The sequence below is a fragment of the Xenopus laevis genome, chromosome 2S, assembly GCF_017654675.1.
Source record: "Xenopus laevis strain J_2021 chromosome 2S, Xenopus_laevis_v10.1, whole genome shotgun sequence".
Taxonomy (NCBI): domain Eukaryota; kingdom Metazoa; phylum Chordata; class Amphibia; order Anura; family Pipidae; genus Xenopus; species Xenopus laevis.
Genome location: NC_054374.1, coordinates 126,554,017 through 126,578,466, shown reverse-complemented (window position 1 = coordinate 126,578,466; position 24,450 = coordinate 126,554,017). Strand labels below are relative to the sequence as shown.

At 38.3% G+C, this 24,450-nt stretch overlaps 1 protein-coding gene across 5 annotated transcripts; it reads left to right on the top strand.

The window, feature by feature from the left end:
* Nucleotides 1-1,920: 1,920 nt before the first annotated feature.
* On the top strand, nucleotides 1,921-24,180 carry rcbtb2.S (regulator of chromosome condensation (RCC1) and BTB (POZ) domain containing protein 2 S homeolog). Of its 5 annotated transcripts, none has more exons than XM_018248050.2 (14): nucleotides 1,921-2,071; nucleotides 6,575-6,676; nucleotides 8,369-8,465; nucleotides 9,140-9,267; nucleotides 10,398-10,548; nucleotides 12,249-12,415; nucleotides 13,159-13,317; nucleotides 14,066-14,173; nucleotides 14,275-14,417; nucleotides 17,596-17,786; nucleotides 19,299-19,425; nucleotides 21,440-21,579; nucleotides 22,582-22,694; nucleotides 23,888-24,180. In XM_018248050.2, exons 4-14 carry the CDS (start codon nucleotides 9,145-9,147, stop codon nucleotides 24,026-24,028), a joined length of 1,563 nt encoding a protein of 520 aa, XP_018103539.1. In that variant the 5' UTR covers nucleotides 1,921-2,071; nucleotides 6,575-6,676; nucleotides 8,369-8,465; nucleotides 9,140-9,144; the 3' UTR covers nucleotides 24,029-24,180. The 5 variants fall into 5 exon arrangements, with proteins under 5 accessions (XP_018103539.1, XP_018103541.1, XP_018103540.1 ...); XM_018248052.2 differs by having other exon boundaries at nucleotides 23,874-24,031; XM_018248051.2 differs by having other exon boundaries at nucleotides 22,582-22,712; nucleotides 23,874-24,031.
* The last annotated feature ends 270 nt before the right edge of the window (nucleotides 24,181-24,450 follow it).

Below are 24,450 nucleotides of genomic sequence, written 5' to 3'. Positions count from 1 at the left end.
AGACAAAAACCGCATATTTATCCACTTTGACCTGCTACCTGACCCGCAACTGACTTATCCGCAACCTGCTGACCACCATCAAACAGGAAGCGATGTTGCTGCAAACCGGAAGTGACATCATCAAAAGTGGGCAGGGACAAAAACAAGTTTTGTACAATTTTAACAGGACTAATATATAGACAATATAACATAAGATAAGAAATTTAGATGAGACCCGCAACCCGCATCTATACTCACACCTGAAAATCCTACCCTCATTGTGCAGGGTACCTGCTTTTTTTGTGGGTAACTGACCTGCTGCAGAACTCTAGCCTAGGGCAACTGGTGGGCTCGGCCCTGCTTGTGGTGGCAAATATGGCTGGTAATTCGTTTGCCACCTGGCCGGTATTGTATTGGACTGGCTGGTAAAAATGATGGTTGATCCCAATGTTATTAATAGGGAAAAAAGTTAAATATATAGGAAGGCTGGTATTTTTTTAAAGAAAAGGTTGCAACCCTAGCTGGTAATCACTAAGAACAAAGCTTTTCTCCTTGGCACAAGCAGGAAAAAACACTTCTAATAAAGTATAGGGAGTCAGGCCCGGACTGGCAATGTGTGGGTTCTGGCAAATGCCAGAGGGGCTGTCATAAGATGCCATAGAAAGTCACTATTTAGTGGGCTGTCAGGAGCTGATTGGGCCTCTCTGTGCTTGTAATACCATTTTTTTAAAAAATTTGTTCAAAAAAGTTTTTGATACCATATTTTATATATATAATAATTATTGCACTTGGGCACTTTAAAATAGAAAAAGATCATTTTGTAACCTGTCTTACCAAATTGATTGCTTTATTGTATGTTACATATAGGTTGAATTTCCTGTATCCCACATAAGGGTTAATTTTTGTGGCAAACTGCATGATGGGAAAAGAAGGTGTGGGAAGTTGGGTTTAATGGGTGACTGCACAAATAATTGTGTCCTGATGAAGGGTGGGTGTTCCCCCCGAAAAGTTGATGTTTGGTGGCTGAATAAAAGGGGATATTCCCCGACTGCATTAATCGGAGTGTGTGCGGATCCGTTTCTTTTACACTTTGGTTGCTAAGGGACCCTGCCGGGTCAACGGAAGGAACGCACCACCAGCTTGCAGGATTGGTGAACTACAGGTGTGCGGTAGGGGAATTACCTTGTAATACCTGGGCCTATTTTGACTCCATTTACTTAGGGTTGAATATCGAGGGTTAATTAACCCTCGATATTCGACTGTCAAAGTTAAATCCTTAGACTTTGATGTCGAAGGATTTACCGCAATTCGTTCGCTTGAACGATCGAAGGAAAAATCGTTCGATCGAACGATTAAATCCTTTGTATCGAACAATTCGAAGGATTTTAATCTATCGATCGAACAATTTTCCTTCAACCAAAAAATTGACCTTCCCCATAGGCTAACATTGAGGTTCGGTAGGTTTTACTTGTCGAATTAGGGGTCAAAGTTTTTTTTAAAGAGACAGTACTTTGACAGTACTTTGACTATCAAATGGTCGAAAGATTTTTAATTCGAAACGTTCGATTCAAAGTTGTAGTCGAAGTAGCCAATTCAATGGTCGAAGTAGCCAAAAAAATCATTCGAAATTCGAAGTTTTTTTATTCTATTCCTTCGTTAGAACTAAGTAAATGTGCCCCCTAGTCTTGACCTGTAGGAAGTAGAGACTCAAGTTGGGAGCGGAGCGCAGGCTCTGGGTTCAAGGGGGCAGGAATGGTAAACCCCACGATAAAAAAACAAAAACTTTCTTTTGCCCCAACTAGACGCTGCCAGCTGAGAAGGGAACAATTGTGAGAGGCAAGAACCACAACCTGCCGACAGACTGCGGCTTTCCCTGTCAGTTTATCTTTAGGTGACACTGATTTACTTCATCCTTGTGCCTCACCGCGCATCTGGAAGTATGACGTCAGCGCGTTCTCGCGAGATGAGACTTGTTACGTCTGGAGAGAAGCCGTCCGGCAGCAGTGGAGGCTACACACCGAAGGCGCTGCAGGGCGTTTAAACTGCAATCCGGGACTTGGACCTGTGTTAAGAAAATCGCTACTGTTGGGCGGTATGATATTGCTTCCATTAAAAGGCACCATTGCCGTCATTTTGTAACATATTCACTGTCTGTCGTGCCTGGTATGTGTCACTCCGCTGCGGGGCTGTCTCATGGACTGGCGGCAGGGATTGGGCTTCAGCTGAGCCATTATTATTTTATTTGAATGGCAATGACATGCTTAGGTTGCTGTCGGGCAAGAGAATTAACTATTATTCCTGACCGGGCGTGTATTGTCGCGGTGTTATACTTGGCTGCGTGATCCATAATAATCAAACAAATAGTCTGTCCATTCGTCTGACAATTATACACAGATCAGCCAATCATCTGTCTGCACTTCCGCCCGCCCTTCAGCCCGCGCTCTGTGGTACACGTGATCAGACCAGGGCAGCTATGCACCTGTCTTCATTTGTTCTTAGCCAGGAAGTGGTTCCCAATCACTTCCTTATCTGTCAATGAACCTCTCACTGGCACATACTGAGCGCTGACTGATTAAAGGGCTTTTATACTTTTGCCTTAACTTGTAGTATGATGAAGAGGGTGATATTCTCAGACAATTTGCAATTGGTTTTCATCTGTTATAATTTTTTTATTCTGCAGCTCTCCAGTTTGCAGTTTCTGCACTGATTTGAATAAGAGACTGGAATATGAATAGGAGAGGGCCTGAATAGAAACAAGAGTAGCAATAACAATCCATTTGTAGCCTTACACAGAATTTGTTCTTTACATGGGGTCAGCGACCCCCATTTTAAAGCTAGAACGTGTCAGAAGAATAAAGAAATAATTGGAAAACTGTGTAAAATAAATAATGAAGACCAGCTGAAGAATTGCTTAGAATTGGCCATTCTATAACATACTAAAGGTGAACTGCACCTTTAAATCTTCAAACTTTTTGTAATCCTTACAATACTTGCAGGTCCTGACTGGGAGTCAAAATAGGCCTGGGCATTTCAAGTACACAGAGGCCCAACCAGTCCCCCAGAATCACACTAAATAGTGACAGTCTATGGCATCTTACAGCAGCGCCTCTGGCATTTGCCAGGACTCACAGATTTCTATACCAAACAAGCGAAAGTTGTGCTCACAACTAATTTTTAAAAACATAAAGCAGTGGTGCAATGAGGGTGTGACCACAAAATTCACATAGACAAATACAAGAGTCCTCTGCACTCAACCCATTATCAATATATTTAGGACATTGTGCCTTAACCTACTAAAAATGCCTTACCCTTTAGGGTAAGGCCACACTGGGCGTTTTGGTGAGATATGGTCGCCTGGCGACTAATCGCCTCATCTTTGCGGCGACCAATCTCCCCAAACGCCTTCCCTCACTCTGCGCCAGCTAAAATGAAAAAACGTAGGCGCTAATCACACGCGGCGGTTCGTTTTCTGAAGTTGCCTCACGAGGGGCGACTTCGGAAAATGAATCGCCGCGTGTGATTAGCGCCGGCTTTTTTTTTGAGTGCAGAGGACCTCATGTATTTGTCTATGTGATTTTTGTGGTCACAGCCTCATTGCACCCCTGCTTTATGTTTTTAAAAATTAGTGGTGAGCACATTTTTCCCTTATTTGTTATAGTTTATACAGGAGCAGTGACCAGCTCCATGTTGTAGCTCCCACCCTTCCCAGCTATAGTCAGGTGATCCCACTGGTGTCTAATAAAAGGGCAGCCAAGTTTGGGAGTTTTACTTTGAAAGCAGCTAGTAAGTTGCAGGGAAAACTTATTCCCTTTATAAAATGTATAATGAAGCAATAGAATTCTTAATGAATCAGATGCAAGTTGAATGTAGGACTGGCCACACCAGGCATGACTTTGACGTAGTTGGCCATCTTAAATATATTGCAATATATGGACAAACAATCCCTGTTTTGTTTAGAGGGTAAGGCATTTTTAGTAGCAGCATGCACAAAATGTTTCAATGTCCTTAATATAATGATAATGGCTTGAGTGCAGAAGGCCTCTTGTATTTGTCTATAGGTAGTTAGTGACCCACAAAGTGCAGAACAACTCTACACGGTGCTCATTCTTCAAATTCGACGCGCTGAGAGGAAGCACATGTGACGAGACCGATGCGAACACCGTTGCGTTTTTATCCGACAGTTGTGTCATGTCGGGTGCATGCAGTTTGTAGGTGTAACATTTCTATTACTCACATTATATTCGGCGCATCCGTCTTGTCGCATGTGCTTGCTCTCAGAGCGTCCGATCTAAAAAAGGTGCTCCAGAAGAAGGTAGTTCAGCCCTTAAGGTGTGTGTCTTGCAGTCAGAATTTTCAGCTGGTACCTGTGAAAAGCTAGGCACAGCAGATTCTTCTTTTAGGTTGTATGTGGCTGATGCAGTCTCCTTCCTTAGGCCTTCAGGAATTCTGCACAACCAATATGCCAGCCCAAGGGGATAGCACTAGCTGAAATTATTCGGACTATTATTATGCTTGCCAACTGTAGTGTTCTAAATGAAAAAGAGAAGAAGTAAAAGGCAAAAGCATGTTCTCCCCCTGGGTTGTGCTGATGAATACATAGGCTTGCTAAGAACAATGGAAGCATTCTTACAGACGGTTCTCTTTGGAGAAGCCTTTTAACTTATGAAAAGAAGCTGGATCTGCTTGGCACTGCTTTGTGATTACATATGGGGGAATTTTACAGAACAAATGCTATCTTAAAAATAGTAATATACAGCAGATAAGAGATCAGAAAACTGAACGTGCTGTTAATTATACTGTATGTATCTCAAGAAAAAAGTGCCTTTGAAAAATCATCTACTTTCATAAACATTTCCCTGAAAGTCTTAACTAGTTCCTCCCAGCCATTCCACTGGCTATTTTCCCACACTCTTTTCGAAACCTGTTGGCTCTGCATTTTGTATTTTAGAAACTCTACTTTTTGGTCAGGCAAGCAGCGACTATTATCAGTTGCACTAGCTTGGCTGACTTGCAAATTTGATTGCATATCTGAGTTTAACTTGGACAACATTATAACATGTCCTGTTACAAAGCATGTTTTTTCAGCATGTATTTATTTTGCCAATGTCTATTGCTTCCCCAAATTATTGGGAAGTGTTAATGATTGTATTTGTTGAGAGTATAGGTGGCTAAATGTAACCTATAATGAAGTTTGTGCTGGGCAGTCCTGTGGGTCTATAAAGCTTTTTCAGTTCATGTGCACACTCTGTTATTACTTTATGCTTAGGACCAAAGGCACAGAAAATTAAAGCATATATAGCTTTCCTTTTCAGAGTAAATCAGTGATGGAATGCCAGAGGTAAGTAGCAGCAAGAAATACATAGATGACAGTGGATATAGAATTGGGACAATGCTGCCCTGAGCTGTATTGGTAGCGTTATTGTTGTTATAATTACAGATGGAAAGGGAAGAGTCAAAAATGACAACCGCAGGCAGCATTCTGAATCCTTTCTAATCCAAAGTGAAACCACAAACTGCACATCTGTGAACATAAAAAAAAAAAAGATAAGGGAAATGCTGAACGATAACAGTGGAAATGCCAAGGCAGGGTGCGGGTGTATACACCCTTTCCAGTTTCAGAGTATAAATAAACTACAGCCTGAATGACCCGAACAGGAACTTATAGCAAAGCAGCTTTACAGAAGAAATTGAGAGTGTCTGTATTCTAAGCAATGAAAAATATGCATTTTTAGATAGGTTTGAAGAAATTCAACAGATATTATAGGACAGTACTTCATAGTTGGCACAGAGTGAAATTTTTAAAACAATATTTGTTCATTCTTAACAAATCTTCCATAATAACCAGTACCTGTTGCAGGGGGGAATGGGAGAGAACTTTTTTTTTATTCTATTTGGTGCTTGGATAGGCTACTGTATTTCTGCAGCACCTTTTTTCTCTTTTTAAAAAAAAATACTGCAGTGCTTTATATCTTAGGTTGCTGTGACAGCATTCTGTCACATTTGTCATGAGTCCCACACCAAAACCATTGTTTACAGTTCGGTGTCTTCTTTTAGAGCCCTTAATTGTGGAGTCAGTAACCTCAAGAGTGTGCCATAACTTTACTCAGTCAGTTCTCAGTATTTTGTATTGGGAACTTTTTGTATTGTATGCTGATAGTGGTTTTAACTATAGATCATGAGCTAGTAGTGGCTAAGGTCATGAAATACGGTTACTGTTCGGCCATTGTGGGCCGACCCCCTCGCCTTGTTAAAGTAATTCTTTAAAATAAGTAAATGTAAAATTGATGAGAGTATTATGCTAAGCACTTTTGTTATTTACATTCATTATTTTGTTAATTCAAAGACATTAAAGGATATATGTACTGTTAATATAAATAATTTTGTTACAGCAGCACCACCTGCTGGTCAGTTTCTGACCAAGTAGTCAAGAAAGTTGTTAGGAGAAAGAGGGCTGGTCTGATGTTATGTTAAAGGTTTACTTATACCTTAATGGCAGGGACTGGCAGCTGTGTGAGTCTCACAACTTTTTATTATTTCTGGTAAATACATTTCTTTGAATTTAGTTTTGATAACCACTTTAAAATATATTTTGCAGATAACTGTGGACAGAAGGAAATGGCTGTCAAGCACTGCTCAAGTAATGTTGGATAATAGCTCAGTGCAATCATTATGACATCAAACCAGGGTTAAAGGAAAGGTAATATTTTTTTTCCTTCTGGTCTGATAGCTTTTAAAGCCTGAAATGCTTTTGGATCCATGTTTTGGTTTTTGAACAGGGTTTGCAAGTAATTTCGACTCCACACAGGTTAATAATTTTAATTAGTATTATGTATAAATATGATAAAGTTGAATATGCATGGTTTGTGTATTTGGCTGACAGTTTGCTAGCCAGTTCTTTTTCCTTACTCTTAGGGTACTGAAAATGCAGTTTAACAGATGTTGGCAAGTTTTGCATTCAAAGGATTTATTCAATCTAAAAATATAAAGGCTGGAGTGACTGGATGTGTAACATAAAAGCCAGAACACAACTTCTGGCAGTAACCAATCAGTGACTTGAGGGGGGGGGGCATTGGTCATAGCTGTTGCTTCTGCATCTGAGCTGAATGCTAAGGGTCAATTGCAAACTCACCTAGCAGTTATGTCCCATCTGCCCCCCCCCTTTAAGTCACTGACTAACTCAGAGTTAGAGAGCTGCAAAGCAGGAGGGAGTGTTCTGTTATGTTAGACATCCAGTCACTCCAGCCTTTATGGCTTTTCTAACTAAATAAACATTTATTTTGCACAGCCTATCTATTTACCCAGTTTTTATTTTTACACTAAACTGTTCCTTTAAGATGTAGGAAATAATATACCCCCTACAATAAAAAATAAGGTGTATGTCAATCAAACAAAATCCAGATGTATGTGAAAAACAAGCTCAGAAACCCCAGACACTGTGCTGCAAGGTTTTTTTTTTTTAACACATTTTAAACTGATTTGCTTTCATAAAAAACAAGGCTATTAGACATCATCAGGCAGTGCCATGATCATATAAGAGTACAAGGCAAGTGTTTTGTCCATGTGCATGTTTTTCGGGTACTGAAGCAGTGTTGGTTGGCTGCATTTGCAGCCTCATGTTGTTCCTCTTGTCTCCTTGTGTCCAGTGTGACTGTTAGAGTGAGTTAGTTGCTGTGTAATAGCACACACTCACTTGTAAGGATAATCTGACTCAAGGTGGCCATAGACGCACAGATATCATACAAAACTAATTTTTGGACGATATTCGGTGCATAATGGTGAGCAAATTGCTGACTGATATCGGCAGAAGACTTGGATATCGGTTGGCTCGTTGATCGGGCTGGATGGACCCAAACATCGGTCACTGTTCGTGCTGAATCGTCAGATACAGGTAGAATTCCATTGTTTCTACCCATATATCTGATGATTGAGCTCTACACATGTGTATTGAAACGAACGATCTTTCTTGGAAAGATCTTTTTCAAGAAAGATCGTAATTGTTATGAGTGTGTTTGCAGGTATTAAGGGTTAATAGACAGACCCGTGGATAGACTAATGTTTGACCACTGACCATACAGTGCATGTAGTGCAGTTTTTACCAAACTGGCCAATTATTTTGTCATGTATGGCAGATTGCAAGTAATTTTTGATAGCGCATACTTGTTTAAAAATGTGCTCTGCCCATGCACCACATCGGTGAGTAAATAAGTACATTGTACATTTATTCCAAGAAAAGCACTCATGTCAACTGGATACAAATATCCTTTAGTAACTTTTTACAGAGCTGCTTCTGTATGCTGTGTATACAAAGTACAAACTGTTCTGAATATGAAATAATGAATGTTTTTATAAATGCTTCCATGCTCTACCTTACAATGTTTCTGTTTTTCAGACCTTTGCCAAGGATATGTTCTGGTCTACAGCTAAACTGACAACTCACTCCTAGGACAGTTTGATGGTGCACAACTAAAACTATTTCCTATGCACAGGTAATCCTTAAAAAAACCCATCTCTGCCATTCGGCTTTAGGAACAATGACTAAATACATTTTATCTGTTATAAATTATGTAATCATTTGTTTTCTAAATCTATTTAATTCAAAATTCCGTACACTTCCCTCTAAGCCATCCACTCAAACTAGAATCTATCACCATCACAGTAGCCTCAAACAGCATGCAAGAAAATGCTACCTAGGTATTTATTAGTATTTATTTAGTATGTATTTTTAGATGTATGTAATAATATTTGCAACGTTTGTACCTGGTCTAGTAACCCACCCATAACCAATCAGCTATTTGCTTGGAAACACAAGATCATTAAGTGTTAATTGCTTATGGTTTAGTAGACCTGGTGCTATTTTTTTTATTTTAGCCAGTTATAGAGACCAAAACATAAAATGTCTCATAGATAATTCAGCCATATCTCTGAACATACTTGTAAAAAGTTAGACTAGTTATGTGTATCAGGACAGGTACATATTTGAACAGTTGCTTAGTGATCAGTGAGTTGGCCAGCAGGACTGACCTGTTTATTCATTCTTCTGGGATTAACTTTCTTCACTGATTGTCTTGTAGCAATTTCTTGAGAAAAATGTTTTGAATCTGATTTTACACTGAACTGTTTGCAAAGCTACAGGTTTGATATCTTGCTTATTTGTGTTCAGGGAAAATGGTGGATGTTGGAAAATGGCCAATCTTTGCCCTTTGCCCGCAGGAAGTCCTGAAGTTTATTCAACAAGCCTGTGTTTTTGGGGCTGGAAATGAGGTTTTGTATATTACAAAAAATGATGAGGTAAAATATCTTACATATAGAATCATTTTGTATTTTATCCTGCAAAGCTTTGCATCATGAACTTTATTATGGTTTCTTTTATGCTATGTAAAAGGGATTAGAAAGTTTTTGTTTTTTTGTAAAAATATAATATTGAAATTGTGCAGTTGGCATTTATAGAATCTTTATTGCATATATTTGCAAGGTTCAAAAGATTAGAGCAGTAATTAATGAATGATTTGTCTACCACTGTTAAAGTTGTAGTATACCCCTTGTTCAACATGAGTTTAATGAATAGGGCTGTCGCTGTAAATACTTTTTGTTTTAATCACAGAAACCCTGTGAACAATATTGTCTGGGGTTTAGTCTTTTGACTACTCCATCTCTGATCATAATAAAAGAGTTGTTCACCTTTAAATTAACATTAAGTATGACATAGAGAGTGATATTCTGAGACAATCTGCAATTGGCCTTCATTTTTTATCATTTGCCTCTTTTGAGTTATTTAGCGTTTTATTCAGCAGCTCTCCAGTTTTCAATGTTGGCAATCTGGTTGCTAGGGTCTAAATTACCCTAGCAACCATGCATTGATTTGAATAAGAGACTGAAATATCAATAGAAGAGGGGCTGAATAGAAAGATGAGTGACAATAACAATAAATGTGTAGCCTTACAGAGCATTTGTTTTTAGTTAGTGACCCACATTTGAAAGTTGGAAGAAGGCAAATAATAAAAAAACTATAAAAAATAAATAGCGAAGACCAATTGAAAAGTTGCTTAGAATTGGCAATTCTATAACATACTAAATATTAACTTAAAGGTGTTACATCTTTAACCACAACCTGCCGTCTAGACAATTCTGATGCTAGTTGCTTTATACTTCATTTTCTTATTTAATGCATTCCAGTGAAGGGAAAATTCTTACCTTCACGGTCTGTAGTTTATGCTCTATTTTTCTACCACATTGTAAGGTATACAAACAGTTATGCATATTCTGATCGTAAATAGAAAGGCTGTTCATGTGAGGGGGGATGTTAAAAAAAGACCCAGTTTGTTGTCTCTTACAGTGTTCTCTGCTACATGCCACTTCCTTTTGCTGCTATAACCACAGTGAAAACTTGTTTTTTTTTATTATTTACCTTATAATTTTAGGTATTTGTGATGGGTACTAACAGCAGCGGCTGTTTAGGGACTGGTGATGCGCAAAGTATAATTGAACCACGACGTATAGATATGCTTTCAGGGAAGAGGATAGTCAGCCTGAGTTATGGAAGTGGGCCACATGTTGTCATTGTAACGTCTGGTATGTACTTAATGCAACAAGTATGGTGGATATACTAACCTACATTACTTACATTACTTACATTAATTAAGCTACGTGACCCATTCAAACAGTTTGATGTTTATAAATAGGGAGAAACCATATAGCCAGGCATTTGATAATAACGAATCATTATAACAGGTGACAGGTGTCTTCTGTATAACCGCCATGAATGACCTTCAAGACAATGAAAGAATGACAAATTCAGGTACTAGGCCCTTCATATAAAACCTGTCTTCTTTTCAGTCCTTTTGCCTCTAGTTGGTTTTTACAAGCATAACCTCTGGCTGCTCAGAAGGTTTCAACAATTTTTGCACTTTCACTTTAGGGGGGCCCTAATTGGGGGCTGTGTTGATTATGCCTAGGTAAACTGTGGTACAGATCTATGAGTTGATTTTGTTTTGTAAGTTTTATTGCTTTTTCAATTCAAACACTTAGTAGAAATAGGTAGAAAGCAGAAGGAGGAGAAGAAGAGAAAAGGAAGGCAGTGATGGGCATTTTCTTCATATGAATAAACATGCTTGACTGTGTATTATTTGGTAGACAATGTTGTGCCTGTATAAGACTGCAGTACCCGTTTGTGGGCCTTCCTGCCATTGGTCCCATACTTTCCCAAACGTATCCGGGCATCCCTACGCCACATTTATGTCTTGGGAGAGTGTCATCTATCAGTTTTATCCAAAAACCAAATGTAGGTTATGTAGGTGGCTCCAATAATGTAACATGCAGCAGCCCCCGCTATTTTCTGCCCGGAATCAGCGGTGCGTGAGCTGCCGGGGGGCCCTGAGGCGGTGCGGGCCCTGGCACAATTGCACCCCCTGCGGTAGTTCCGCCACTGGGTGGCTCTGGGGCTTTCCAAATCAACAGAATAGACTTTTTAGCCTAGTGTAAAAGTTGTTGCACACACACTCTGTTAGTGGAGCACATTGTAAGTACGTCGAAATGTAGCAGGAGTCCAAATATTTGGCAGTCCAAGAGAGGTATTAATATACATTAGTATTGTGATCCAGTCTTGCTGGATTTTCTGGCGCTCCCAGAACACATGGAGATAAGTGCCACCATCCAGTTTACATTTAAGTCAGACATCAGGGTAACCTTGCCATGCCAGCCTGTGTGGAGCCAAATAAACTCTCTTCAGAAATTGTATAAAATGAAGACAAAAAGGAACACCAAGAGCCCCAATAGTGTAATATGTTTTTACAAGGAGTAATGGTAGAGTAAACAAGTTAATACTCACAAACCAGGGTTACCGATAGGCAACCACTGTATAGGCAGGCACTCTCTCTTCAGAAATTTACTGTGGATATAATGATCTCTGACACATATATTGTTGTCTGGTATTTGTTCAAGTACATCTTCAATGGCTTCCTTATGAAGAGATGGGAAGTTCTGGGCCCATTTTTGGGATCAAAACTATGTAAAATTGTAGTTTTTCTCTTTGTGATTTTCCAGTGGCACATACAAGACGAAAAGTATATTTTTCATTAAAAGCCTCTATTCACATAAAGGTATTTTTGCATATGGGCTATTTAAACAATCAATTTTTATAAAGACCTACAGGGGCAACATTTGCACTTAAGAGGAAATTTCAGACTTTGCAGGATTTTACATGGAGTAGAAGTGGTAAGCATGACAAACGTATACAGTATTTAATCATTGTGCATCATTTATATTTTGCTCAGATGGAGAAGTGTATAGCTGGGGTCATAATGCTTATAGCCAGCTGGGAAATGGCTCAACCAACCAAGCCCTAAGTCCGTGCCAAGTTTCCACTAACTTAATAAACAAGAAGGCTCACAGTGTGGCCTGTGGATCACATCATTCAATGGTATTAACATGCGATGGTGAGGTAAGAATATTATTACATAATGATTTGTGTTATCGGTAATATAAAGCAATACTAGAAATGATGTTCCCTTTAGGAGTAAGACTGTAGGTCAGTAGCTAGCTTATATAGAACATATAGTTAGATTTGCAAGGAAAATCATTCTGCAGGTAACGTGGAGGCCTATTTATCAGCAGGAGTTTTAGAGATTTTTGAAAGCACCACTAAACTCATTTTCTATAAAACCCACAAATGTCATGGAATTAATTCAATTTGAACTGAAAAAGCACAAACTGGAAAAGTTGTGAAAACCGCGACTTTTTCAACTTGGAGCACAATAACTCTGATTTATTTTTGTACAAAAGCCAGTGTTAAAAACACCCAAAAACCTCTTACGAAAGAAATCAAATAAAGATCTTCCAGTTGTAAAAGGGACATCTGCCATTGACTTCCAGGTTTTAGCTGGAGTATTTTCGTCCACGGAACAGTTTTTTTGCATAATAAAACCCAGACAAGTTGTACTTTTTCCGCTTGGTTTACTAAATCAGCCCCATAAATCTATATACTTTTTCTTCTAGTGCAGTATATAACCTCAAGTAATTCACACCACTTGTGTGTAATTCTGTGATTTCACTTTTTCCTGAAAGTGTTCATTTTTTTTTTTTTGAATGAAGTATGATCTCTGTTAAGTTCTTGGTTGTATGTTGGAGCTGTAAAAATACATAATAATCTTATCTAGTCTAAATTTTACTTTATCTTTTTGGCAGGTCTATGCATGGGGATACAACAACTCTGGGCAAGTCGGTTCAGGTTCTACAGCCAATCAGCCTATTCCTAGGAAAGTGACCAGTTGTTTACAGAATAAAACTGTGATTGGTATTGCGTGTGGTCAGATGAGCTCAATGGCTGTAGTAGACAACGGAGAGGTACTGAATTAAAAAACCATCACAAAGTATGTTGTATATTACATTTATGTAGTCAGGTTTTATTACACTTAAAAACTCTTAAAGGAACAGTAACAACAAAATATTAAAGTGTTTTAAAGTAATGAAAATATAATTTACTTTGGTCCTGCAATGGTAAAACTGATGTGTTTGCTTCAGAAACACTACTATAGTTCATATAAATAAGCTGCTGTGTAGCAATGGTGGAAGCTGAAAAAAGGTTATATGGCACAGGTTAAATAGTGGATAACAGATAACACCATTATATTCTACAGAGTTTATCTGCTGTGTAACCTGAACCTTTCTCCTTTGAATGGCTGCCCCCATTGCTACACAGCAGCTTATTTATATAAACAATTGTAGTGTTTTACTACTTTAAAACATTTATTTTTATCTGGTAGCTGACATGTTTATCTGTTTGAGGTTGATTTTATCTGCAATTGTATTATTCATATTGGGATGTCACCTGCGTGGGAGAAATCATATCCCTATGTTGTCATAAATGTCATTGCATGACTATTTCTCTTTTCAAATATTGCAAATAAAACTGAAGTTTTAAAAAAACATTTATTTTTGATGTTACTGTTCCTTTAAGCATTTTCCTACCAGAAGGAATATTACATAGACTTTCATGACCCATATCTGACTGATTCCTGCTGCACATCGATATTCATTTTGTTGCAGATAATCTCATAACAAAATGCAAATACATTTTTGTTTGATTTTTAAGGTGTATGCATGGGGGTACAATGGAAATGGCCAGCTAGGTTTAGGTAGCAGTGGCAACCAGCCAACACCGTGTCGAATTGCAGCACTACAAGGCATTCGTGTGGAACAGGTAGGTCTTCCTATTACTTTAAAAAAAATATATATATATATAATATTTAAAAGATATTTGCAATTGTACCTTTTTTTAATATTTTTTTTTTTAACATTTAGGTTGTGTGTGGCTATGCTCATACATTGGCATTAACAGATGAAGGGGTCATGTATGCTTGGGGAGCCAACTCCTATGGCCAGCTAGGCACAGGGAATAAAAGTAACCAGTCTTATCCTGTGCAAGTCATTGTGGACAAGGAAAGGTAACACATCTATTTAATAACACCCTTTTATTTCAGAGTAAACCCTCTATTATACATTCATTTTTAACAACATCAATAGTTTAAATTGCAATAGAGAAAAAAAGTCCGTTGACTTTTGACCCCATTCAAAGGAGGTTATATTCTAGTTAAGCAATTTCAACACATGGATACTATTCAGGTCTAACACTCCACAATTGTGCATTCGTTTTACAGAGTAACCACTGTTGATACATAATCATAACCTATAGGGTACATTTTTCACATTTGCTTAAATGAATTGTTCAGTGTAAATGGATAGGCTGTGCAAAATAAAAAATATTTCTAATATAGTTAGTTAGCCAAAAATGTAATGTATAAAGGCTGGAGTGATTTGATGTATAACATATCAGTCACAACACTACTTCCTGCTTTTCAGCTCTCTGGGTTTCCACTAACTGGTTACCCTGGTTACCAGGCAGTAACCAATCAGTGACTTGAGGGGGGGGCACATGGGTCATATCTGTTGCTTTTGAAGCTGAGCTGAATGCTGAGGATCAATTGCAAACTCACTGAACAGAAATGTACCATGTGCCCCCCCCCTCAAGTCGCTGACTAACTCAGAGTTAGAGAACTGCAAAGGTGGAATTTGGGTTCTGTTTTGTTATGTTAGACATCCAGTCACTCCAGCCTTTATACATTACATTTTTGCTAAACTAAATATATTGGAAACATTTTTTGTTTTGCACAGCCTATCTATTTACACAATTTACACTGAACTGTTCCTTTAAAATAGATTAATCCACATTTTTGTAACTGGTAGACACTGTCCTTGAAAACCAAGATAATTAGTTGTTCTCTTTTATTGTATAGCATTGTGGTACACTGAATTTTTTCGCTACTTATTGAACGCAGATGCCCTACATACTGAACAATAACAGGGTATAATTATATTTGAAATGTTACAGGGGAAGTGATCATGGGGAGAAGTGGCTTATGCTTTATAATGAGCTATTTTAATTGTCATAAAAATGGAAATGTATTTGAGCTGAATGCTGAGGATCAATTGCAAACTCACTGAACAGAAATGTACCATGTGCCCCCCCCCTCAAGTCGCTGACTAACTCAGAGTTATAGAGCTGAAAAGCAGGAAGTTGGATTCTGGCTATTATGTTAGACGTCCAATCACTCCAGCCTTTATACATCACATTTTTGGCTAACTAACTATATTAGATACATTTTTTATTTTGCACAGCCTATTTATTTACCCAGTTTTTATTTTCACACTGAACTGTTCCTTTAATACAATTAGTTATTTTCCCTTTTAGGCGGATCTCCTAATCTTAATTTTGAATCTTTTTATTAGGCTAAATCACACAATTTTTTCGGGAGATTTTTTTTTCTTTCCTTATTTACTTTTTTCATTTTCCATAAGATTTTTCTTTCCCTTTTAATGTAAAACAAAACTTTTATTGTCTTATAAATAGAGCTTATTTGTTTCCACAGTTAGCATATATTTCCCTTTTAAAAAAAAAATGACTCAATCTTTCAGTCAATCTCGGCTTCGGATTCCGTTTGTATGTAGATAATGGAGCAGCGGCCGGCTCCAATTAAGTGTTCCATAAATATATGCAGACACATTACAGAGTATACATTAGTTGGCTGGCTAGATTTTTAATCATTCTTGCATTTGAGGGGAAGCACTGAAGAGATAACAACTGGATGGCAACCAAACTTCAGAGTTGCCACATGCTTCATTCCCCATGTCTGACAGTGTAACCACAAACACTGGTACTTGTTAAGCAGTTTACATAGTCTTTGAAACCAGAATTCACAAGTAGGTGTTCTGTAGTAATGTACTTGTAAGAAAACATTTCACAACCATTTAGCAGTGCCTTGCGTTCAGCTGCTGAAACCTTCACAAATTCTCCTACATTATGTGGTAGCAAATTCTAGAGAGAAATGTTGTTTTCTGTGCACAGCCGGATTTATACATAGGGAGGGACCACTTGTCACCCCATTCCCCCTTCATATGCACTCACAAAGTCTTATATCGTTGGATCCAGAGCACCCCAGTGCTTCTGAACCTATTGCTGGGTGACATGCCGCCCCTAAAATTATGCCGCCCTGGGCCCGGGCCTTTGTGACCTTTCCATAAATCTGGGCCTGTTTCTGGGATATGTTTATTTCAGACACAGAAACTAAAAACTAGTTTTATTTAGTGCTAAATTGTTTTATGTTAAAAAAACATGTCCATGTGGGCATTGCATAACATGCAGCATCACAAAGAGAATTTGGGTAAAGTTATGATGGTACAAGACAGAACACCTTTAGGAAATCCCTGTATGTTACTATAGAAAGAGCACGTATAGACACAATTGCAGATGTGGATGGCAAATTTATAGAAGTAGCTCTGGGCTTATTTTACCACTTCGTGGCAATGAATGAGCCACAGAATGCTTCATTTGTTAGAATATTGAAACAACCACTTGCTTCCTTGTATGTAAGAAATGAAGACCCAACAAATCTACTATGACTATAAGGCTGATGGGCTTTTCCAGATGATTTTCCATGCATTATTACAACAAATTATGCACCAGCTCACCCTCGTGCCTGGCACCCCTTACAGTAGTAACCAAAACACACAATACATGCACATTGTGTGTGGCATTTCCATGCCCCCTTCATCAGGCAGCTTTATTTTTGTTGGATATTTGTTCAACTATTTCTCTTGAATTAGGCTGAGTTATTGATTTTATTTGGCACAGTTTCAATGGTAAGTGGGTAACTCTGGCACAATGAACGCCTATTATGAGTAGCTGGTATCAAGGCTCTGCTTTTATTTTAGCTGCTGGGAAGAGGAAACTAGCATAGCCAAAACAGGGGAGATTCTAGCATGGCCAAAACAGGGGAGATTCTAGCATGGCCAAAACAGGGGAGAATCTGCTAGTAGGAATTAGGCAAATGCAGAAACAGAAGTATTTGCTATAAACGTTTTGCTGTTTGTATTCAAATAAAAGGATGAAATAATTATTGGAGCTTTATAGATTTGAAATTCAGGAAAATGCTATTTAACATTATCTTGACCAAAATCGAACTTTATATTTTCATATTTCATCAAATGACCGTTTTGTAATGATCTCAGTACAAAGAATCATTTTTTTTTCTTCTGTGTATATTTTTATATTTGTACTTTGAGCAGAATAGTCGAGATTGCAGCCTGTCACTCTTCACACACTTCTGCTGCTAAGTCCCAGAGCGGTCAAGTTTACATGTGGGGCCAGTGCCGTGGCCAGTCTGTCATTACTCCGCATCTCACTCACTTCTCCTGCACGGATGATGTGTTTGCCTGCTTCTCAACTCCAGCCATAATGTGGCGCCTTCTGTCTGTAGGTAAGAGGAATTGACAAGCGTTGTTTTTAGGCAGTTTTGTCTATATCTATATAATATCTACAATGATATCTAGCATGATTGATTTTAAGGACTAATGCTATTTCCTGCAGAGATCCACACCCTATGTATTTGTTATTTATACACACCTGAAATGAAAAATTGAGTATATAGCTAGGGAAGCAATCACAGTGAGTGTGGCCGATCCCTTCCTACCTCAAGTAGTTTACATCCCTACTATTTTTGGTATGAAATTGCCAGGGATTTTTTTTATGGGGTGAATCTGAAAGAAACATAAATGGAAAATAAAAGGTAATATTGCGAGATAGCCTTTTACAGTTTTATTTAAAGCTTGGGCTACATTCATCTTCCAACAGGGCAGTGATCCCAAACACAAGGCCAAGGTCATATTGGAGTGGCTCAAGACATTGACTCAAACATAATTATGAGGGCTCATGTATTGCAGCTTTATGATATTTATATATATATATTTTTTTTATTCATGGTTCACTAAGCCTTTATTCTAAATTACATCTCCTTATAACTGTTTATATGTTTTTAAGTGCAGTACAGCCTCTGCCTGTCATGTATGGATCTGATGCACAGAAAGAGTTCAGTGTTGGTTCCTTGTAGCTTCCCAGTGCTCAGCAAGCAAAGTACAGCTGTATCACAGTGAGATGCTAATACTTCTTATCCAGCTGGGAAAAAAACAGTATTTCTGTGAAGTGAGGGATTTTCATAACACAAGAAGCCTGTAAGGTTTGATAGCCTTTTGATAAGCTTTTGTGCAAACAGTAATTTTTGCAATTGGAACGGAGCTACAGTGGGATAGACTGATAGAAGTGTTATTTGACATATGGATTTGTATATGTAACTGTGAGCAAACATTTCCAAAAAAATCTGTTATTTAGTACCAAGCCACCACTATGAAATACACCTTCATCCTGAGTTCAATAGCAGAATATTTTGTAAAAACATTCTTTTAGTGGTCTGATAACTGGCAGTGATGATTTTCCCTCCCCATTTAAGACCATTAAACTGCATAAAGTGCTGTCAAAAATTTACATCTCAAGTACGATCTGACCTTAAGGAAGTTCTCTGTTTCGCGCGTCCCGCCTTTGCTCAATAGAGGGCATAAAAGCACCACATTAAATTTCTAATCTGAAATATGTAAAAGAGCTCCAAGAAATGTGCTGTGCGATTCCACTTTTATTATTGTTGCAATATAAATATTAACATTAAGGCACAATTTGTAATGACAACTCTTGCAATGTGTACAAGAAACCTCTTTTAGATAAACCTAATAAACTTGTGAAACGATTATTTTATTTGGTGACTTGGTGGTCAGGGGACTTGGTTCCTTGTTGTAATTCCTGTTTCAGATCCTTGTGGCCTTGGAGAAGTTTCCTTATGTTCTGGTGCCTTGGATGCTGAAGACGGACTTATATAACTATATAATGAAAATGATAATGCAGGGGTTACATTGGACTTTACAGATATTTTGATTTCTTGCAGAGCCAGATGACCACCTTACAGTCGCAGAGTCACTTAAGAGAGAATTTGACAACCCCAATACGGCAGACCTGAAGTTTTTAGTCGATGAAAAGTACATATATGTGCATAAAGTTCTTCTACAGATCAGGTAAATCAGAGAAGGAGACAGTCGTGAGCATTTCTGGACCCTCTTTCAGCTGTTATTTTTATAGACCACTATCTGGGTGGCCATACATGGCGATAGTTGAGTTATAAATCCCTGGAGTAATAAGTGCTGCCCAGGCTAATTCCAGAGTCTATTGAATACCCTAGAATAGATTTTTCATATTGATTATAATTTTTTTTTTGATTTGTACAAATTGAAGCTCCATTACAAGCTGTATGATCCAGATGATCCTGTGTTCTAATGTCTTGACGGCTTTCAGTATTTAAATATATGCAGCATGCCTTTTTTGTATTCTCCACCTCACCCCTCCATGTGCACGTTTAGGGCTAGTCCACACGAGGAGATTCGGGGAGATTTTGTCCTCTGGCGACAAAATCTCCCCGTGTGGCCTTACCCTTTGTTTATATAATATATATCTGGAACGGTCTAAATCCTAAGACGGACGAATGGCTAGTGTCAGAGGGTTGATATTTGTCACCCCCGCCCTCTATGGCGCCATAACGCTATAGGGCCCAAGGCAGGATGGACTAAAAGGGCTAATGGTCTACTGTGGACAATGGTCACTCATATAGCTTATACTAGACCATACAAACAAAAGATCATCACTCTGTTACTTAAATTCCAGAGTGTCAGCATAACGCCAGCCTGTCTGGTGGGGCCCCTTTTAGCTGAAGTGCTGCTCAAATTACTGGAAATACCACAATGGCCTTGGTTAGCCAATAGCTGATTGCGAGGTTGTGGACCGTTGGAGCTAGGCACAGTATGTTACAACATTCCTTTGATAACATGTAAGACTAAGTAAATCATTTAGACATTAATTGTACAAGGAGGAGTCAGACTATGTATGGTATTTCCGTGAACCCTTTGTCACAATTACTGTAAATGCCTTCTGAAAGCTATATAATGCCTGGACCAAGAGGTGTGTCTTTGGTAAGTCCTTGGGTGACATTCTGTGTGTTACTCCAACAGCTTACCCAGACAAAACTGTTATGTTGTATTATGTATGAATAAATTGCCTGACTATTACTAAAGGTTTTCCTTTACTGAGTTTTGTCTTACACGAGGTCAAAATGGTACTACTAAAAATACCATCATATGGTGACCCGCCGACTGTGATCCAGTTTTTTCCAGTCATTTTTTTTCAGGCAATGGAGGGCTCCAGGCTGTGTGCTATAAATACCATCACCTTACACAATTTCTCACCAGAACTGGTGCTGACCTTGAGATGATAATGAGCTTTCAGCTGTGAGAGTTTTAGCTGAATATCTAGAAGATTGCAGGTTGCCCGTGTCTGATTTAAACACAACTTAACGGACATTAAATTACATTAAAGCAATAGTGTGTATAGAACACAGGTATTTGAAATTGTCTTAACAGTATGTTGAAAACACACTAGATTTATCTGTACTTTTTCATAGAAGTCTCTGAAGATTCGGTTCAAAAGCAACTGGATCTGAATTTCCCCTATAAACAGTTAGAAAGGCCTTACATATACAAAGCTCAATCTAAGTCATATGCACCTTTATTTTTGTATCCCAAATGCATTCCAAGAAGCTTCACCTGACTCCGTATTAATTATTTATTTCAACTGATATGCACGCTATATTCTCCAATGCTCATGTTTACATTCCCCAAATCTATTGCACCGTGGCAGCAATATCCAGTTTAATGAAGTGCTTCATAAACATGAACCACAGTCTCAGTATTTACAGATTGTTATGCCTTCCACGCATAAACCCACAATAACTTTCCTTAAATTACAACCCAACTGCAGCCTTCGTGTCGATGGTCTGTCCCATCCTAGTGAGCGTGAACCCCATTCACGCAATCAAAATGGAGCAGTGGGCTGACCAATAATGGGCTGAGTGTATTGGCCACACTTCTAAAGGGTGCTCGGACCCTTGGGCCAGTGTGTGGCCAACATTGCATTGGAATTGTATTGTGGTCGGCAGATTTACCTGATTTATCTGTAAATGTTTTATTTGATCTGCTGAAGGTGTGAGCATTTCCGTTCCTTACTCCACGAAAGTGAAGAAGAAATCATTGAAATGAATCAGTTTTCCTACCCAGTATACCGTGCCTTCCTGGAGTTCTTGTACACAGATAACATCAGTATCTCTCCTGAGGATGCTATTGGTAAGCAGAAATATGGAAACCCCTAACAAGTTAAAAGTGGCTCAGAACTAATGACTGTAACGGTGGGTAATCAGTGCTAGGAACTGGTGATTGTCAGCCCTGAAAAAATATGACAGAAGCCTTCCATTTATACTAGTTGCCGGAGTGACAGATAAACATTGCACTATATGTACTAATGGGGTCGTTTTGTTCTATATTTTAGCATTATAGGCTGGTTTATTCTTACTGGGTCTTTCCTAATCTGCCTACTCTTATTCTTTCCTATCCAGCTTGCAGTTTAAAGTGCTGTCTAGTACCTAAAGATATTAGGGCTCTTTTATAAACACTGGGCAAATTTGCACCTGGGCAGGAACTCATAGCAACCAATCAGTGATTAGCTTTTTTTGGTTAGCTGCAAGTAGAACAGTGAAAGTAAACATCTGATTGGTTGCCATGGGTTACTACCGAGGTACAAATTTTCCCAGTGTTGATAACTGACCCCCATTGTGTGTATACAAAGTGATTATCTCTGTGGAGATCACCTCTGGGTCCAAAATGAAGGATTTTGGGCATTTATTCAAATTAGACACATCCATGTAATGTTGGGAGTTACTGTAGGGTCCAGGTATGTTTCCTTTACATGGTACAATGGTCATTTCAATTAACAGAGAGTTGTATTTTGTATCCTGATACTTTGGGAAGGTTTTGCCTGGAAAAAAAAAGTTTTTTTCTGCATCTTGTATGACTCTTTAGAAATTGAAGTGTGGAAATGATTTAAATTCAATCCCAGCCCTGTTGCATTTTCCCTCAGTTAAGCCATATTGCTACATGTAAAGTGTTTTTGCATTAATATTTATCTACTGGCATCTTTATACACACTTGGGGGATTAATATGGGGTGGGTTTTCTTGATAAAGACCTCAAACATCAGCTCAATAAGAACACTGTGTCTGTATGAATGAATCGGGCTACATATACACACACAAGCACACTTGCTAACTTCTCATCATGTTTCTGTGTGCAGGTCTACTGGAGCTTGCGACGATATACAGAGAAAACAGACTCAAGCAACTGTGCCAGCAAACTATCAAACAAGGGATCTGTGAGGAGAATGCAGTTGTGCTGCTCTCGGCTGCAGTTAAGTATGATGCTCAGGTATAAACCTATATACATTCTTACACAGAATAGTATTCACAATGAAATTAAACCTCATATCTATATATATATTAACATAATTTTAAACATTTATTAAAGGTAAACTATACCCCCCTGAATAATGTAGTTCTATATAAAAAGATATTACATAAAACAGCTCATGTGTAAAACCCTGCTTCATGTAAATAAACCATTTTCATAATAATATACATTTTTTAGTAGTATGTGCCATTGGGTAATCATAAATAGAAAACTGCCATTTAAAAAAATAAGTGCCGCCCCCTGGGATCGTAGGATTCACGGTACAGACAAACAAACCATACATGTAAGGTCACATGAGCCAATTAACAGACAGAGTTGTGTCTTTTGCTTCCTCACTTCTTCCTGTTACAGTTAGAGTTGTAGTATTTCTGGTCAGGTGATCTCTGAGGCAGCACAGATAGAGTCACAAAATGGTGGCTCAAGGCAAGAGATGTAAAAGGGCAATATTTACTTAAATATACAGTATATTCCAGTTTAGTAAGATTCTTTAATATGCCACTTAATTTGATATAAACTCTCTGTTGCTCATATATTCATTTTGGGGTATAGTTTTTCTTTAATATTTGATAACAGCTACCTAATGGCATGAACAGAGTGTATTTTATTTGTATTAGGGACAAGTTTACCACCTATAAAGGACAGTAGCTCACATGCAGCTCATGCTTTTCCAGGTTCCTCTGGTTCTGCCTGTTTCTTCCTCTTTGCTCAGAGTGAGGGGCTTGTGCAGGGCCCCGGGGGCCAGAGTGCTCATCCTCTTAATTCAAATAATATGCTCCTGTGTCTGGAGAAACAAATTGCAAGAAATATTCAATACCAAAACTAATAGAAATATTTCACCTACAATATAGGCAAAATATGAGTAAAATCAGTGTGTATTGGGAATGGTCACATCAGCTTAGCTGAGGTTGCCAAATGAGTGACTTTCTTGCTTAATTTTGTCATGTGATGGACAAATCAGGCTGATCCAGTAGTTCTGCATCTAAGCTAATAATTGGATCACTTAAAGGGGACCTGTCACCTTAAGAATTAAAATCCAAATGCTATTTTATGATACATATTGCACATGTACATATTGCATTGTGGTGCCATGGTTTTAATGTTTAATTTACATGTAACCAGAACTTTGTTTCCAGGATCTAGAAGAATATTGCTTCAGATTTTGTGTAAACCACATGACAGTGGTGACCCAGACGGACGCCTTTGCTGAGATGGACAGTGACCTTCTGAAGAACTTTATCAATAAAGCAAGTAAAGCCGGAGCATTTAAGAACTGACTGCGCTCTCGAATGAACTGGTACATCCCCTCTTTATATTGCTCTGCTCCATCCTCACCTGCCCTTGCCTTTTTCTTTTAACAAAGCACAATTATTGTTTCATTATTATTTGATGTATGTGAAATTGTGTCATAAAAGGATATTTAAATGAACAAAGTTCTGTCTGTTTGTACTAGAGATTGTAGCAAGAATAATGGCCTTTTCAGTTGGAAGTGTAAGAAACTTGTGTTTTGGGGGTTGGCAAATCTTGTATTAAATTTGCAGAAGGAAAAATAGCTTGAAAATAATTTTTTTTGTTTCTCAGTTTTCTACTCCTACTGGTTTGGCTGCTGTGTGCTTTCAAAGCATGATATTCCCAGTGTCTTCTGTGTTCAGTCTGGGAAATCTGCTGTTTGTTTGGGAATGGCCTGAGGGTTGGGGTA

Bases quoted from the DNA above. Each gene is read 5' to 3' on its own strand.
- rcbtb2.S (XM_018248049.2), top strand. From the start codon at position 9,145: ATGGTGGATGTTGGAAAATGGCCAATCTTTGCCCTTTGCCCGCAGGAA. The intron at 12,416-13,158 runs GTAAGAATATTA...TCTTTTTGGCAG, and splicing joins TATTAACATGCGATGGTGAG to GTCTATGCATGGGGATACAA. The intron at 14,174-14,274 runs GTAGGTCTTCCT...TTTAACATTTAG, and splicing joins AAGGCATTCGTGTGGAACAG to GTTGTGTGTGGCTATGCTCA.